Here is a 17,367-nt window from a genome sequence, read left to right on the forward strand (position 1 = left end):
TCAAGGTCATGGATAAAGCTGCAAAAGTAATTTTAGTGATATAAAACTGAAATACATTATTCATTTTTTTTCAAATGTAATGAGGTCATTATAATTATTATAGCAATGTCACATTTCTGTAATGACATCTCATTAGCATATACACACACACACACACACACACACACACACACACACACCTATTTCATAAAACTTTAACTTAGAAATAACATACAATGAGGTTTTGCATAGAAAACCCCCGTAATTTTCATGGTGGATACCGAGATGACATAGCCTACCGTATGATCCACCAATCGTACGGGCGGTTATGGCATCTCGGTATCCACTATTAGACATTAAAATCTGCATCTACAATTATATAAATGTGTACGAAACACTACTTCTCAGCATTTTTCCACGGAAACTGCTTAAATCGTTGTTGTAAAAGTGGTATTGCTATCCTTGTCGTCGAGTTGACAGCAACAAAGACATTCAACTGCCTTGACGGCCCTTCTCAGTAAGGCCACATCCACACAACACTGGGTTGGCTGACATTACGAAAGTACCCGGATGGACCCGTGGGGAAACTACGTCATTGTTCACCGCCGGACGCTCTTTGGATTTTAGAATGGATGAACTCATTTAAATTAATCATAAATTTACAGGTACGTGCATTATTTGAATTGGATATGATTTGTGAATGCTGCAGGTTATTTTTGGAGAGCGCGCGTTGTGTGGTTGCGTTTATTGCGTGGCACGAAATTGAAAACACCGGGTTTCGCAATGAGTCTTACGGCGGCGTTGCCTTCTCGGCCACGGCACCGGTGAATTTTAAATACCGTGCCCCTCCTTTCTACCCGTTTCCGATTAAAATCGAATTTTAGCTACTTTAAATGAGTGATTTTGTGTTCTTGATGTCTGTGAAGGGACACAACGCATATATCAATATCATTTTTTATTCACAGACAGGCTTCTGGAAGTGCGTGACCATGTTCATGCCGCGTTCCATCTGTATTGTTACGTTTAGCCGTTACCATGGCGTTTGTAGCTACAACACAGCGGTCTTTAAATCAGTCAGAACTTCTCACGCCAACAAAAAAGGCGGCTAGCTTGATAAATTTCACCCACAACCATTTTGCATACTTTAAATAATACGAACAATATATTTATTGTTAGTATTTCGTGTTTAAATAACGTGCGGCAGAGGCCTAACTCGCGTGCGAAGCCTTTAGCCGAGCACGCCAAATAACAGTTGGCGGACGTGCGGAGAGAGTGTGTACTACAGAATCATTTCCTCCTACAAAATCACACACGGAACCGCCACTGTTGCTGTTAAACTGTGTTTTGAGTGTCGTAGAGTCTGACGACCTAATCGAAGGTACACACATTTTATTGGGGTTTTATCGTGGAATGTGTTGATATGAGAGTTTACGGTAAACTAGCTATCATGAAGTAGCCAAGGCCACGGGCCCATTCTGACGCTCAGCTCAGCTCAATAGATCAACACACCGGCTACTACACCAACATAATAGCTTATTCGATCAATGCTTGATTGACAGTTCACAAGGAAAGAAATATATACCAACAATGTTGTTTTGCGTAATAAGGCTCGATTCGTGTGTTTGAAGTTAAACGTTCACTTATGTTTGTGGTAGTTTCACTTTTGGCGCGATGTCTCAGACGTTTAACTTGTTGTCTTTGACGTTTTACTTGTGACTTTTTGCACTGTATTTACTTATTACGAAGTTATGTGTCTGAGGCTATGTTTCTATAAAGGGATGTAGTTTTTGATGTTGATATAGACTATGTAGTCACGGTCGCGAAAGACAGTATTTCTTTTATAAAAAAAAAAAAACCGTAAACTAAGCCAAAATATTACAGTATTGATATATAACATAGTAACACGCATTTATTTAGTTGTATAATTAGTAAAAATCCGTGTTTTCCCACTGACCCCGTGCTATAACATTAACGACGATTTATGTATATTTGGCCAGTTTATAATTTTTATTGTTATAACCTTTTTCTTTTTAAAAAAATGTTACACGTTTGATTAATATATCTGTTTGTGTTTAAAACAATGTATGTTATTAGAAAAAAAAGGGGAAAGTCAGAAGCAGTTTACACTATAGAGATCATTTCTAAGGAGCAAAGCGACTTTTTTTCTAGTGAGAGTTTTGCTTTTTCTTTCAGGTACCTGTTGAATTTGTCACTAAGACTAGTTTTATTTGAATCTGTGCCTTTTTAAAACCACTTCACATGCAAATGAAAATCTATCCGTCTTGTCAAAAATGATTGAGTTGACATTTGTTTTTCCACAGAAAATGAATAATGACCATAGTTGACAAACCTCCAGAGAAGTCTGACCTGGAGTCAGTGCGGTGCAAGCACTCCAGCTCCCTGACACCTTTCTCTTCCAGAGACATGGAGAGCAGTAGTTCGAGCTGGAGTGTTAGCCCTTCTGCCACTGAGCTTTCAAGGGCCAAGACTGCCTGTATGGCCCCAACTATTGGAGCGACTGTGAACGGTAGTAATAACGCAGCACTACAAGTCGAAAGGCCCAGAGAGCAAGGCAAGTGCTTGTCTTTACTGTTGGATGTTAAAAGGCTGCTGTAGCACCACTTTTAAAGTACAACAGTAGGTTATGTTGTAGTCTTGATGTGTAATGTCTGTTTTTCATTTGTATCATGCAGTGATGACCAGTGGGGATGGCATTGCTCTTCCTCAAAAGGTCCTGTTTCCCCCAGAGCGGCTTTGCTTGAAATGGAACCAGGGCCATCGCATTGGAGCAGGTCTCCATAACTTGGGCAACACATGTTTCCTGAACTCTACCCTGCAGTGTCTGACCTACACCGCTCCCCTTGCCAACTACATGCTGACCAGAGAGCATTCCAAAACATGTAAGTGTACAAGATTTTGCAAGATTGCACGTAATACTTACCGTGAATTCGTTCTGATGTTGTACATGCTTTTTCTTTCCATGCAGGTCATGAGCCTGGGTTTTGTATGATGTGTACCATGCAGAATCACATCATCCAAGTGTTCGCCAACTCTGGAAACGTCATTAAGCCCATTAGTGTGCTTAATGAACTGAAACGTGAGTGCTAAGATTAACATTTGCTTTGAAATCATCTGACAAATTTACTGTGTACCTGCTAAAAGTACTTTTAAAGGCTCAAGTGCTACATAAAAAATAATTCCAAATATTGTACCAGAACACTATCAATGCTAGATAAGTTGAGTGTTAAGAAAAGATAATTATCAAGGTTAAACCTTGATGTTCCTTTAAAAAAAACAAGTAAAGCCACAGTTTTTTTTTTTTTTTTTTTTTGGAGTTAAGTGCTAAGGAATGGTTTGGGAATGACAGTTATTTAGCATTGTCCACTGACCAATCTTTTGTTCTTATCCTCAGGAATAGGAAAACATTTCAGATTTGGAAGCCAAGAAGATGCCCATGAGTTCTTGAGGTACACAGTGGATGCTATGCAAAAGTCCTGCCTGCCTGGAAACAAGTGAGTTCACACAATACAATTTTGTTTGCCACTTTACAGGCATTATAAGGCATGAAACAAACATCCCTCATTCATCAAAGCATTAACTGTAATGACTACATAACTTTATCTAGTTTAATACTGCTTTATTTTTTGTCGTCAGACTGGACAGGCAAACACAAGCAACCACTTTTGTACATCAGATATTTGGGGGTTATCTGAGATCCAGAGGTAGGTCATTAGATTCTTGTTTGTTGTGATTTGATTTTGTAAGTTTAATTTAGAGTTTAATTTTTTTACAATTGTATACCGTTATTGATCTTGAAGATGTCCACAATCTACTTTTCAAGCAAATCATTGGCATTGTGATCTTTTATGTCCTCGTAGTAATGTTACGATACAGCAGATGGCTGCGCCGACTGGCCAAATTATATTATGTGATTCATGTCTCTATCATGTGTCTTTCATGTGTGGTGATGCATTTGAAAAACAATTCAACAGCAGTAGTGATGTATAATGAACCAAATTTTAGTTTCAGATTTCAATTTTGGCTTCCACTGATTATGAAAACACGATAATAAAGATAAAACGATCATTGTGCTGTATGCCGTTCCTTTCCTTTTAAAGCGGTATGCTCTTGCCCCTCCTTGAAAGCCTAAACTTACAGGATTAGTTCACTTTAAAATGAAAATACCCCATGATTTACTCACCCTCAAGCCATCCTAGGTGTATATGAGGTGTATAAGATGAACAAATATGGATATTTTTCTTACGCAAACGCATCTCTTTGCCGCTACACGGGCATTTATTAACCCGTGTAGAGTACATTTATGATGGATGGATACACTTTCTTGAGTTTCAAACAGGTGGTTTCCGTGCTTAGGAGCATCAGGGTGATTATTAATATAAGTGATTGTATTCGTCTGAAAGAAGAAAGTCATATACGCCTAGGATGGCTTGAGGGTGAGTAAATCATGGGATAATTTTAATTTTAAAGTGGACTAATCCTTTAACATCCAAATCAGTCAAATCACGTAATGTGACTGTCGTAAAATGCAGTGTACTGTGGGACATGCTTTATTTGAAAAAGTTATTAAAAGCACAGTAAAAACTGCAAAAGAGACTGATCCCCACATGCTTTCTTTGTGCGCGCTGCGAGATGGAATGGAACACGGACGAGCAAGTATACTTGGGGTTTCAGGCATGTGCATAAACTATACACAATGTCCATCTTTGTGAATATTTACATAAAGATTAGTCAGTTATGTCTTAAGTGAATAAACATTTGGTAAAGAATAGATGAACGGATGCGTGCCATTATATTAGATCAATGCGTTCGGTCTTAAAGTCTAATGGAAATACCTGCTGCTGTCTGTGTCATTAATGTTAAATAAAAGACAGAAAAATCACCCACTGCTCTTGGCTGAATAACTTTAGTAGTTTTCATAAGAATCTGTGTTTTTAATTCATACAGTGAAGACTATGCAGTGTTTTAAAGTTTAACTCAGGGTTTAATGACTATTTAGAGTTATAAACTGATTGTTTAATGCAATACTGTGTTTTTAAATTGTGCAAATAGATAAGTACATAGGTTTGTTCAAGTCTGTATATTCTTTATAAATTCAGATCGTGGATTGTGATTTTTTTTTTTTTTTTTATTATTATTATTTTTTTTATTATTATACGATTGTGATCTGAAATTCTGGGAAGATCGCCCATACCAGTTTAATTTGATCCATTATGAAATACACATGCTATGACAATTGTCTACAAAAAGGCACCTTTAAATTTAGAACTTGTGGAATGATGGAAATTTAAATCTGTGCTCCAGCTTTCTCCATCTGTTGATATGGTTGTTAATGGACATTTCTCTTTTTTTTCTTTTTTTTTACAGTGAAATGTTTGAATTGCAAAGCAGTCTCAGATACTTTTGACCCTTATCTGGATGTTTCACTGGAGATAAAGGTGACTCAATGTTCTCATCATTAATTATCTTGCATTTGAAGCAAGTCATTTTTAGAGTGTTCAGTATTGGCAATTTTTTGTATGTTTATTTTCAGACCGCTCAGACACTAACTAAGGCATTTGAGCAGTTTGTTAAGCCTGAGCAACTTGATGGGGACAATGCTTATAAATGCTCCAAGTAAGTGTTTCTGTGCATATTAATACCACATCATTATATATTGGCCAAAAATGTAACCACAATTAAATTTTGCATATACATTCATCATACATTTGTATTCATTCGTTGCCCACTCTTGACAAGGGCCGCCTTTCAGCTGTAACCTGTTTTGGCTCATTTTTGTTTTTCCTTAATGGAATAATGCAATTAGAGACCAAAGAATTTGTAGTATTGTGTTTTTATATTTACACTTTCACTCAAGTTTACAGTAATCCCCTTTTGTCTTGGCAGATGTAAGAAAATGGTTACTGCATCAAAGAGATTTACCATTCATCGCAGTTCTAATGTTCTCACTGTCTCACTGAAGCGGTTTACCAATTTCAATGGAGGAAAAATTACAAAGGTACACTGTATAAAGGTCACAACACAAATGTTTAGTAAATAATTATGTAACTGCTTATTAAGATCGTGGACAAACTGGTATGACTAGATCAATCATACATATTTTTTGAGAGGTCACCTTAATGCATGATCTTTAATAGGACTAGGTCAATGTGTTTAAATGCATTAAAAATGTTTTAACAGCATTAAATTGTCATCAGTTAATGTAATAACTTTGGCAACCTTAATTAGGATAATTCTCCTGCCTCCATCACAGGATGTGAGATACACAGAGTACCTAGATTTGCGGCCATTCATGTCTCAGTCTCAAGGGGAGCCACAAATCTATGCTCTATATGCTGTGCTGGTTCATTCTGGTTTCAGTTGCCACGCTGGACACTACTACTGCTACATTAAGGTAAGTCGTCATGTACAGACCTGCATCTTATATTATGTGCTTACAACATAATTTGTTTGAAATAATATGATCCTCTGTTCTAGGCAAGCAATGGGCAGTGGTATCAGATGAACGACTCATCGGTATCTCTCAGCGATATAAGAACAGTGCTTAATCAGCAAGCATACTTACTGTTCTACATTAGGTAAAGGTTTAATTCACTTCTCATGACTCAAACGGATCATTTGTATTTCTGGGACTAAAGGGTGTTTCTGAAAAGTCTCTTCAGAAAAAATGCCTATTTTAATTCAGGTCACCTGATGTGAAAAATGGAAGTGACTTCAGCCAGATGAACCACACTCCAGGCCAGTCATCTCCACGACCATCCATTCCAGTCAAGATGAATGGGCCTCAGTACACCTCCACGTCCTTCATTGGTCCTCAGTTGCCACCTCATATGCTGAAGGTACTGCATAACACATTCAGACAAACTACAATGGTTCAACAAATCAGCCCTGAACTGTTCAACTAGGTTTATTTCTTCTCTTCACCTGGTCTTTTTGTGTACTTTGCAGAACTCATACATAAATGGGAATGGTTCTTCAAAAGATTACCATGGTGGCTCCAAACCCAACAGAAGTTTCTGTGGTGTGACCAAAATAGGCTCTGGCTTATCTCATGCATCCTCTTCTGCATCCGCATCCTCTTCTACTTCGCTTGTTCGGCCCATGGGCATTCCTGACTCATCCAAGAGGCCAAAGTTGACGTTTCTCATTGGTCAGGGCAAGCCTGTGAGACCTGCTCAGACTCAGTCAAGCCCTAACTGCTCTTTATCTTCAGCCTCTCACCCTCAGCCCACATCCTCTAGCTCCTCAATGTCTACCTCAGGCTTCCCACAGCTCAAGCAGGTCAATGGAACTCACACTGGAGCTTCTTTCTTGGTTCCTTATGGTCAGGAATCATCTGAGGAATCCGACCAAGAGGCTGGAGCCTTAGAGAATGGATCAGCTAAGCCTTATCTTGCTCCCGATTTAAGCAATGGGAATGGGGTAAAGGATGATGCCCAATCCCACAATTCCAGTTCACTGCCTCAGCTTACCTCAATAAAAAACGGATCTAATGGCTTTCATGTGCGTGAAAATGGATCAGAACCTGCTCACAAATCTCAGAATGGCCTTCCCAAAGCCAATGGTTTTAATCATACTGATAAGGTACAACATTTTTAACTTTTATTTTGTGGCATGTATATTATTTATACAGGCTTCATATTTTTATCTGGATATTTCTTTATTAAAGTATTACTATTTATTCTTCTTTTTTTTTACCTCAGGTTATGGGCACTTCACATTCTTCATCCCACATTTCTAATGCTTCTGATAGTTCAGAACTGCAATTCAGCTTAAAGTGTGGAAACAGTGAATCATCAAGGTGAGATGCACAACATGCTTTACACAGTTGTGATTCATAAATTCACTTTTAGCCAGGGTTATTTTAGTAACATTTGCTAGTATTGACTAACATTAATATTTACTAGTATTATAGTATTGATTAATATTTTGATTTAAGCTTTTATTTTTGTTTTGTTTTTTTGTTTAATTTTTTTTTATTTTAAGTTTTAGTAATTTTACTACTTCAACTTATTTTATTTCAGTTAATTTCCTTTGTGTCTTTTCTAATTTCCGTTTTTCATCTAATATTTAATCAGCATTTGTTCAATTTAAAGAATATGATTTTTAATCATTTTAATTTTAGCTAACAATAACACTGCTTGTAGCATTTAATTTTATTTTAAAGGTGCCATCGAACGTTTTTTTACAAGATGTAATATAAGTCTAAGGTGTCCCCTGAATGTGTCTGTGAAGTTTCAGCTCAAAATACCCTATAGATTTTTTTGAAATTAATTTTTTTAACTGCCTATTTTGAGGCATAATTAGAAATGCGCCGATTCATGCTGCGGCCCCTTTAAATCGCGCACTCTCCGCCCCCTCCCGAGCTCTCGACGCTATCATTGCATAAACAATGTTCACACAGCTAATATAACCCTCAAAATGGATCTTTACAAAGTGATCGTCATTCAGCATGTCTAATCGCGTAAGTATGGTATTTATTTGGATGTTTACATTTGATTCTGAATGAGTTTGATAGTGCTCCGTGGCTAACGGCTAATGCTACACTGTTGGAGAGATTTATAAAGAATGAAGATGTGTTTATGCATTATTACAGACTGCAAGTGTTTAAAAATGAAAGTAGCAACGGCTCTTGTCTCCGTGAATACAGTAATAAACGATGGTAACTTTAACCACATTTAACAGTACATTAGCAACATAACGAAACGTTTAGAAAGAAAATTTACAAATATCACTAAAAATATCATGTTATCATGGATCATGTTTATTCATTATTATCGCTCCATCTGCCATTTTTCGCTGTTGTCCTTGCTTGCTGACCTAGTCTGATAGTTCAGTTGTGCACATCCAGATGTTAATACTGGCTGCCCTTGAGTAATGCCTCGATCATGGGCTGGCATATGCAAATATTGGGGGCGTACATATTAATTAGCCTTGCTGTTACGTAACAGTCGGTGTTATGTTGAGATTCGCCTGTTCTTCAGAGGTCTTTTAAACAAATGAGATTTATATGAGGAGGAAACAATGGAGTTTGAGACTCACTGTATGTAATTTTCATGTACTGAGCTCTTGTTATTCAACTATGCCAAGGTAAATTCAATTTTCAATTTGATGGCACCTTTAAATTTATTTAGATAAAATACTATGAAATTTTAATATCAACAATTTATCAATTATCGGCCACAGCATGATACTTTATCAGCCAAAATTTTAATATTGGTATATCACTGGCTATTTTTATTTATTTATTTATTTATTTTTAAGCATTATCAAGTTTCTGATATAATAATAGGAATAAACTTTCTTTGGGTTTTCTTTATTCATTCAACAGCTCCAAACCGCCAAGTACTGATGACCAACCATGCTCCTCACCTTCAAACAAAAGGATGAACCCTCCTTTGGACTCTTTATCTCAGTCTGGTGCACATGTAGAGTCTGCACCTCCATCTAACGCCTCATTGGTCTCAAAGATTGCAGAAACTGACCTTCATGGCCAGACAGCTTCAAAAGTTGAGTCGATTCAGAGTCATGCCACCAATACAGCGACTGGCATGTCAGATGTTCAGGTCAACAACAGTCTCAGCCTCCAAATGGGTGATGGCCACACAAGTCCACACAGGTTAAAGGAGGTGTTCAGGTGCAATGAAGCGGAAAGCAAAGAGTCAAAACCATCACACTTAGACAAGTTTGGCTCTGGAGATGGACAGAGGCTGAGTGAGGACCGGAATAACATTTTAGAGCGGCCACAATTTTCTTCAACCCTGAAGGACAGGGACCGGTACAGACACCACAGGGAATACAGCGAAAGAAGCCGGAGCCGCTATGGGTACAGCCATCGAGATAGCCGTCCCATTAGAGAGTGCTCCTCCAGTAGAGACCGGCATCACAGAGATCGTGAGGTAGAGAGACACTCGGACAGATTCTCACATCATCGTCGAGAGCACCACCACTCCCAAAGAAGACCCAGAGAGGAACGCAACTGGAGTAGAGATAGGAGGTTTGTGAGTGAATCTTATCGTCCTTCTGGATACCACAACAGGGATGGATATTCCAGTCACAGCCATCGTGGGGTGGAAGGTGCCCATGGAAGAACGGCCCATGCAGTGAACAGTTCAAAGGGCAGACCCTCATCTTCCCGCTCTCCCAGCCCACTGTCCGGACATTGCAAGCGGAAACGGAGTCCGTCGGTTGATGCAAGAGAAAGCTCAGATGAATGCCGAGTGAAGAAATCTAAAAAGAAAAAGAGAAACAAAGACAAACACAGGCAAGTCATACTTGGCTACTCCTTTCTTTTGATTTCAGATCTATTGATTTATTCAACAATGTTTTGAAAATGCTTCTTTATATTTTTTGATATTATAATAATAATAATAATATTAATATATATATATTTTTTTAATTTTATAATTTCCTTATTTTAAATTATTGTTATTATAAGGGAAAAAAATAAAAAATATGCGATTGCAGTCATATGCAGAATAGTTACCGTTATGTGGGTTGTGCATCGGCATGACTCGGCGCGCGTGAACCTAATGTTTGCTGTCAATCACTACACCACGTCTTGAAAGGATGACCAATATAAGAATTTTCACTGGAAAATATCATCTGAACAAGTAACATTTCTGCCACTTTTGTTCTGACCTACTGAGGAAAAAAGCATTAGGCCTACAATAAATCATGCTGCCAATGGTGATTAAATCTAACGATTGCTTAGCTCGGATCACGTCAAACCGTGCAAATTATTATTACTGTTATACTTTGTTCTCAGATTGTTAATGTTAACAACATCAGCATTGCGTGACTATCCCTGCGTCTCAATCAGCTCCATAGCTCCCTAGGTCCTGAATCTGTATATCATGTAAATGAATGTGGCCAATTCCCTGATCAGTGCCCTGACAACTGAACTAGGGAGCTGATTGAGATGCACGCTATGAGTATATTTAGTGTATATTAGTGTTACCTGTAGATTTCAATTTCTGTAGCCACTCCACAGTCCGAAGTCTTTTGTTGTTTGACTACGGGTGAATCACGGATCCGTTGTCACGGATGATTGTCAGTGTCAAATTGATGTTTAATTAATTCAGCTGCTGTGAGATCAGACTATAAATGATCCGCTACAAGCAGCATCCTCACATGATAATACCGACTTGCCTGGACTCCTTTTTTCTGTTTACGGACGTGACGTAATGATGCAAAGATGAACGGTTGCATTCTCGAATTTCCCGTGGAAATCCACCAGGTTGCTCTTATTTTAAAACATTATTACAAGCTTACCTTTGTAAATCGGGTTAAGATAAGGAGATGGCTGGTAATGTACTTGCTCAAATTGATTTTGGATCATTTTTAACCAAAAAAGTTATGGACTGCAGCTTTAAGTAAATTTGTATTATTTCTTATAAAATATTTTAACAGCTGCTTCACTGCTTATTAATATCTGAAAAACATTTAAAGCTTGAATTAAAAATGTATTATTACATTTTGTCATTGACTATTTCAATTTGGCTTTGTGTGAGAATTGAAAACAAAAAAACAAAAAGACTAGTTGATCATTGTGACTTTCTGCTTATAGGCACTCAGAGAAGGATCCATCAGAGGTAAATGAGGATAGCAGCTCCAAGAGACACAAGAAGAAGAAGAAAAAGAAAAAGAGGAGGAGGGAGGATGAGGACAGGCCTCACACGGGGAGAGACGTCGCTCTAAGGCGGGAAGATCGCGATTCTAGAGGTAGGAATGGTTCAGAAAGAGGAAGTCAGCACCACAGCTCTGCGTCTCTTCACAGCGTCCACCGACACCATATGAAGGACCAGCAACACCTCAATGGACAAAAAGGTGCATTATTGTTAATAGCTTAGACATCAGATTCTGACTTGATGACTTATTGAATAGAACAGATTAATAGCAAAGACATAAATGTTTCAGGACAATTAAATCAGATAAGTGTACATGTGAAGCATACTTCTGATTAGCATTTTATTTTACACATTCAGTTCACAATGCCTAAATCAAAAGGGAACAATAAATGATTAAAGAATCATTACATTGTTTTTGTGTGTTTAGTTTTCATTGTGACAATAAAAACTAAACACATTTCCCTCAAATTATCATTGCCAATATTATAAGTTTTTTTTTTTTTTTGTGTGTGTGTAATACTCATTTTCCTTAATGGTGATTTTATTATTGTTGTTGTTTTTAAAACTTAAGCTTATTTTTTTATTATATAAAGAATATACAATTTTATAACATTTGCAGTTATAATTGCAGGGTGGAGTGCTTCATTTTCACTGAAATATTTAAATTATTAATTACTTAGTTCTTAATATTACAAATAACCCATGTAGTCTTTATTTGCCATTATGTGCCAAAATTGTAATTGTTTCAAGACCCTTTTATACATTATATAAACAGGGCCTTGTGAGTAATATGATTTATCTAACCAGATGCAGAAATGGCAAATGTGCCAGCTCATTAGGACAATGTTCACCTGGTGTTTGGTAAACTACATTTGTGATTTTAGATTAGGCTTCTTGACTTTTGACATTGCACTGGTCAATATTTAGCAGTCTCTTAGAGACAGCTGACTAGTACTGACACTGAATTTATCCAGTAGGCTGATGGTATCTCTTTGGTTAAATTGTTTTGACTACCATTTATAATCTGGATTTTCCTCTGAACCCCTCTCCATGGTCAAATACATCCCGTCACATATGTGCACTTTTGAATTCGGCATGACATTACACATTCACACGTAAATGGCATTTGTCAACTAATGTATTTTGTGTAAAAAATGTATTTTTATTTTTTTCTCCAGCTAATGGCCTGAGCTGTTACAGTGGACGTGAACTTGATATGTGTCATACTGGGATAGACAAAGATGTGAAATGCAAACATTTTGATCACACTACCACTGTTGACAGCACAAAGACACTCTCAAATGGAAATGGAGATGTAGACGGTGTCTATCACAGGACCCTTTCAGATGTTGAAGTGAGTGGACTCTCTGAGAGTACATTTTATGACAACTCAACCACAAAAATACAGTTTTCTAAGCCAATGTAGCCTCTATATATATATATATATATATATATATATATATTATATATATATATATATATATATATATATATATATATATATATATAATACACACACACACACACACACACACACATTTTGTATTTCTTTATGTATTTTTTTTTTATAGTTGCACAAATCTGACTGATCTCTGGTTTTCACAGGAAGTCACAACCTTGTTAAAGGGAAACTGATTTCTCAATCACACTTTAGGTAAGAAATCTTTTGAACTTTTTTTTTTTTTTTTTTTTTTTTTAACTTGTGTAAGAGTTTGTACAAAAGCTCAGCTCTAATTGTCTCGTTTCCTTTCTATTTTTTTTAAGACTCTGAAAACCACCCATGCAAGCATGTGAAAGACAGGAAATCTACAGCTACAGTTCCTGACATGGTGCTTAACATTTAGAACATACTGTATTTTTACCACAAAACGGAATTTTAAAGTTGCATTATTTTGTCTTTTTTGTTTTTATTTTTAAGGCTATGGATTTTTAGTACACTGTACATAAACGAACTTTGATCATGAAAAAGAATTATATATAAAGTTAATATATGCGATTAAAACAAAAGCCTGGAGCTTAACATCAGAATTGCTGCTCAGACATACAGACTCAGGATTTTCTCACTTGTGAAGATGAGACAAGCGCTCCCTTTAAGGATACAAACCCGGGAACGACAAGAACATTTATATGCTGCATTGGCGGAGAAAGACTGCTTGTCTTTTGACTTCAAGTTATGATGTCACCATTTTCACATATCGGTTGAGAGAACTGTCTCAAAGGAGCAGCCTTTGCTATTGCTACATGTGCACTTACATCACAGTTAACCTGGACACACTTGAGGACATAAGATGTTTGCTTTGCTGTCTATTGTACCTCTCCTTTTTTAGCATCTCCCTGTATTACTCTCTTTCTGAAATTCCTCAATCACACCTATCTAGAATGCAATTTCATTGCATCTTTTTTGTTTTTAATTCTCGCTGTTTAGTTTTCTTGAATCCGCTTTGATTTTAGTCAAGATAATACTGTGAATTTAAGTTGAACTGTACTATCAGTTGTTTGTTTTTGGTCCTGTATCAGGAGTTCAATAGAGACACTTTCTGTAAAGCCACTCGTAATGTAGACCATGTTCTCTGAATGTTTGTCAACATTTTTTTTTTTTTTTTTTCCTTCAGCAAAATGAAAAAGACATGACAATGGTTATTCAACTTCTTCATTTGACTGTAGCATGTCAAAGTAAATGTATACAGTGTACAATATGTTGAGTGAGAGGAAACGGCCTTAATGTCTGAAATTGTAATATTTTCTCTCACTATGTTTACAATATTTTGTTGGAGTGAATGAACATGTATGTGACAATGAGAAGTGTTTGGTTTTGTAAAGGATGGGGTTTCCTTTTTACATATAAAGAATGACTTGTGGGATTCTGATTTGTGTGAAAAACATCTCAATTGATATTAAGGTGCAGTGTTTTTGTTTTAGCTACATGGTAAGATAACAGTCATAGCTTATTGAATCGCATACTTTCACATTTTATATACGTCTACAATATACACTAGCAAACCAGGCTATAATATTTTATTTACATTTCAGGTATGCAGTTATTACTGAAAGCAGCTCACTATAAAACCACACAAATCAGTAGATTAGAGTGCAGACTATTTGTAAAGCAATAACATGTAAAACTTACCTTAACCTTATTGCTATTAAACTAAAGCAAGATGGCTCCCTAAATACTTTTGTTTAATATATATATAACACCGCCCTCCACTAATATCGGCGTCCTTTATAGATATGAGCAAAACAGGCTGTTTATCCTCTTAGTGATAGATTCTGTATGGAGAAATTCTCTTAGATCAAAGTATTAAATAAAGGGGTTGCCAATAATATGTATTTTATAAAATTATGCTTTTTAATTAATTTTCAATTATTTAGCTTTAGGTTTTTTTTTGTAAATAAATTTAATAGGCTGAGGATAAACAGTAAAGATCCCCCATTTTTACTAACTGTACAAATATTAAGGGTGCACTATGTAACTTTTTTTGTTCTAAATGAATGTGAACGAGTCAATACACCATCCATTTCTTCTTTCCGTTTTTTTGGTTCACTATGGTACATTATCCCCTGGTTTCACAGACAAGGCCTAGACTAAAGTGCATGTTTGAGCTGTTTAAACAAAGTCACAGGCACAGGCAGCCATTGTTTTGTCTCAAGATGCACACCAGTAATGTTTTTTTTTCTTGTGTATGTTTATAAAAGCTACTTAAATATCCCAATTGAATTAAGACCTTATCCTTGTTTAGGCTAAGCCCTATCTGTACGAGATGCTTTTCGCGCGAAATTGCGTACTTAACGTCACTCGTCCCTGTGTCTAGGTGGCTACTTTGACGCATGTGAAAGTAATATAGGTTAGTTGTCACGACCAGCGAGAAAAATTTAACATGGAGCGTGCTAAATCTCGAACCTCCAGGGAATCACCTGCTGTTGTTTTTTACCCGCCAAACAGAGGAGTTTCTGCTTGCTAAAAAGAAAACACGACAGAACTGGTAATACAAGGAGAATCAAGATTGGCTTGACTTTTCGAAGATGGCGAGAACTGATGGATTTTTTATTACTCAACAGGTGAGTAAGTTATTTTATTGAACAGATAAATTGCTATATGTAGCCCTCTAACAGGGTTCATTGTAAAGTATCATCTATTATGAATTGTCATTTGAACTTTGTAAATGCACTGTATTATAGAGTCGTGGGCTCGATGGGCAGGGAGCATTTAAAGGGCCAGCAACCTCTGAATCGGTGCATAGTTAATGATGCCCCAAAATAGGCAGTTAAAAAAATTAATTAAAAAAAATCTATGGGGTATTTTGAGCTGAAACTTCACAGAGACATTCAGGGGACACCTTAGACTTACATCTTACATATTACATCTTGTAAAAAAAAAAAACATTCGATGGCACCTTTAAGCCTAGTAGTGAATGTTTTATGAGCAGTAGGATAACCAAATTCACCCGCAGTCAGGCATATATTGTGTATATATATATATATATATACACAATTGTGTAATTGTAGTATTTGGCAGAAGGGACAGTAAACCAGCCAAACTTTGACCCCTTTCTGCCACAGCTGTTATAGTAAGATGAACCTGAGAACTACCAGTTGATATACAGGAAAGCAGAATACAGAAAGCAGACCTTTGTTTGAATCTCAACATAAAAAGTTTTATTAGGTCAGTTCTTGAGGTCATGAGTTGAGGTCCAATGGCTTGATTGACAGGACTGACAGACCTGCATCCATGTTCCATCTAAGATATCTAAATTCTGATTTACTGACACATACAGAGAGTTCTGAAATACAGTCTTAAGCGCATGCGTGCATATTTACCATAAAAATGTTAAGCAGATTATAAGTTACGATTTTTTACTTATTGTTACATTATTATAATAATACAACATTACATAGACCTATTATAAAAAACATAGTTTTCCATAAAATAATACAGGTATTTAATTTTAAGTCTTAAATTTTAGATGGGTTTGGTTGCATATCATTATGGCTTATCGCTAACAGGTAAAATTAGCAAAGGAAGCTGCACTGTTGGTAGAATTTATTTAGAATAAACCATATTCTCTATATTTCACTATGATTAGTATTGCTGCCCTACATGGAACTGGACAGTGATGATAACAGGCAACAGGGGCTGTGTTAACTTTAAACTAGCTGAAATTATAGAGAAAGAATGGTCGACTAAATTTGTATCATATAGATTCATGTTTTAACAGTGGACAGATATCAGAATCAGTGTGACGTGTGTATCTTTGAGTATTTCCTTTATGCTCTGCAATACGACATAGGAATTATGAGTTTCAGGTTTGCAGAGTTATCAGTATTTACTTAAAAGCTCTGTATTCAACTAAATTGCATATACATCAGTTTTAGATCCATGGATGAATGAACTATGGCTTTTGTGGTGTTACTTTGTGTCTGTGTGGTTGGTACATTAAGGGTACAACATATTTGACATATTTTGATCCCCATGAGGAAATTAGCTTATTAATCCTACTAAGGGATGCTTTTTTAAGAAATGTAATAATGCAGAAAGTTTTCTGTGATGGGTAGGTTTAAGGGATAGAAAATACATTTCGTACAGTATAAAAAGCTGCATTATGTCTATGGAAAGTCCCCTTAAAACATTAAAACTCAATGCGTGAGTATATGTTATTTACAAACATATAAAAAAAAACAAAAATGGATTCATATAACAGATTGGCAATATTACATAAATAAAACAAAATGTTAACTTAAA

At 36.4% G+C, this 17,367-nt stretch overlaps 1 protein-coding gene across 6 annotated transcripts; it reads left to right on the forward strand.

Moving 5' to 3' along the window:
- Positions 1–502: 502 nt before the first annotated feature.
- Positions 503–14,706, forward strand: usp42 (ubiquitin specific peptidase 42). 6 transcript variants are annotated; one of them, XR_010892614.1, is made up of 20 exons: positions 504–644; positions 2,301–2,551; positions 2,673–2,879; positions 2,966–3,076; positions 3,392–3,491; positions 3,634–3,701; positions 5,365–5,435; positions 5,531–5,613; positions 5,884–5,995; positions 6,251–6,391; positions 6,475–6,575; positions 6,683–6,836; positions 6,946–7,581; positions 7,701–7,798; positions 9,329–10,261; positions 11,567–11,826; positions 12,806–12,981; positions 13,233–13,281; positions 13,392–13,456; positions 13,546–14,705. XR_010892614.1 is itself a non-coding variant. In XM_067368843.1 (19 exons), exons 2-18 carry the CDS (start codon positions 2,311–2,313, stop codon positions 13,260–13,262), a joined length of 3,417 nt encoding a protein of 1,138 aa, XP_067224944.1. In that variant the 5' UTR covers positions 503–644; positions 2,301–2,310; the 3' UTR covers positions 13,263–13,281; positions 13,392–14,705. The 6 variants fall into 6 exon arrangements, 4 of the variants coding, with proteins under 4 accessions (XP_067224944.1, XP_067224941.1, XP_067224942.1 ...); XR_010892615.1 differs by having other exon boundaries at positions 503–644; positions 13,199–13,281; positions 13,392–14,706; XM_067368843.1 differs by having other exon boundaries at positions 503–644; positions 11,567–11,721; positions 13,392–14,705.
- Positions 14,707–17,367: the final 2,661 nt, after the last annotated feature.

The sequence above is a fragment of the Chanodichthys erythropterus genome, chromosome 19, assembly GCF_024489055.1.
Source record: "Chanodichthys erythropterus isolate Z2021 chromosome 19, ASM2448905v1, whole genome shotgun sequence".
Taxonomy (NCBI): Eukaryota; Metazoa; Chordata; class Actinopteri; order Cypriniformes; family Xenocyprididae; genus Chanodichthys; species Chanodichthys erythropterus.

Coding starts and splice junctions, on each gene's coding strand:
- usp42 (XM_067368840.1), top strand. CDS start 2,311: ATGACCATAGTTGACAAACCTCCAGAGAAGTCTGACCTGGAGTCAGTG. Junction 2,880..2,965: donor CAGAGAGCATTCCAAAACAT/GTAAGTGTACAA, acceptor CTTTCCATGCAG/GTCATGAGCCTGGGTTTTGT. Junction 6,837..6,945: donor TGCCACCTCATATGCTGAAG/GTACTGCATAAC, acceptor TGTACTTTGCAG/AACTCATACATAAATGGGAA.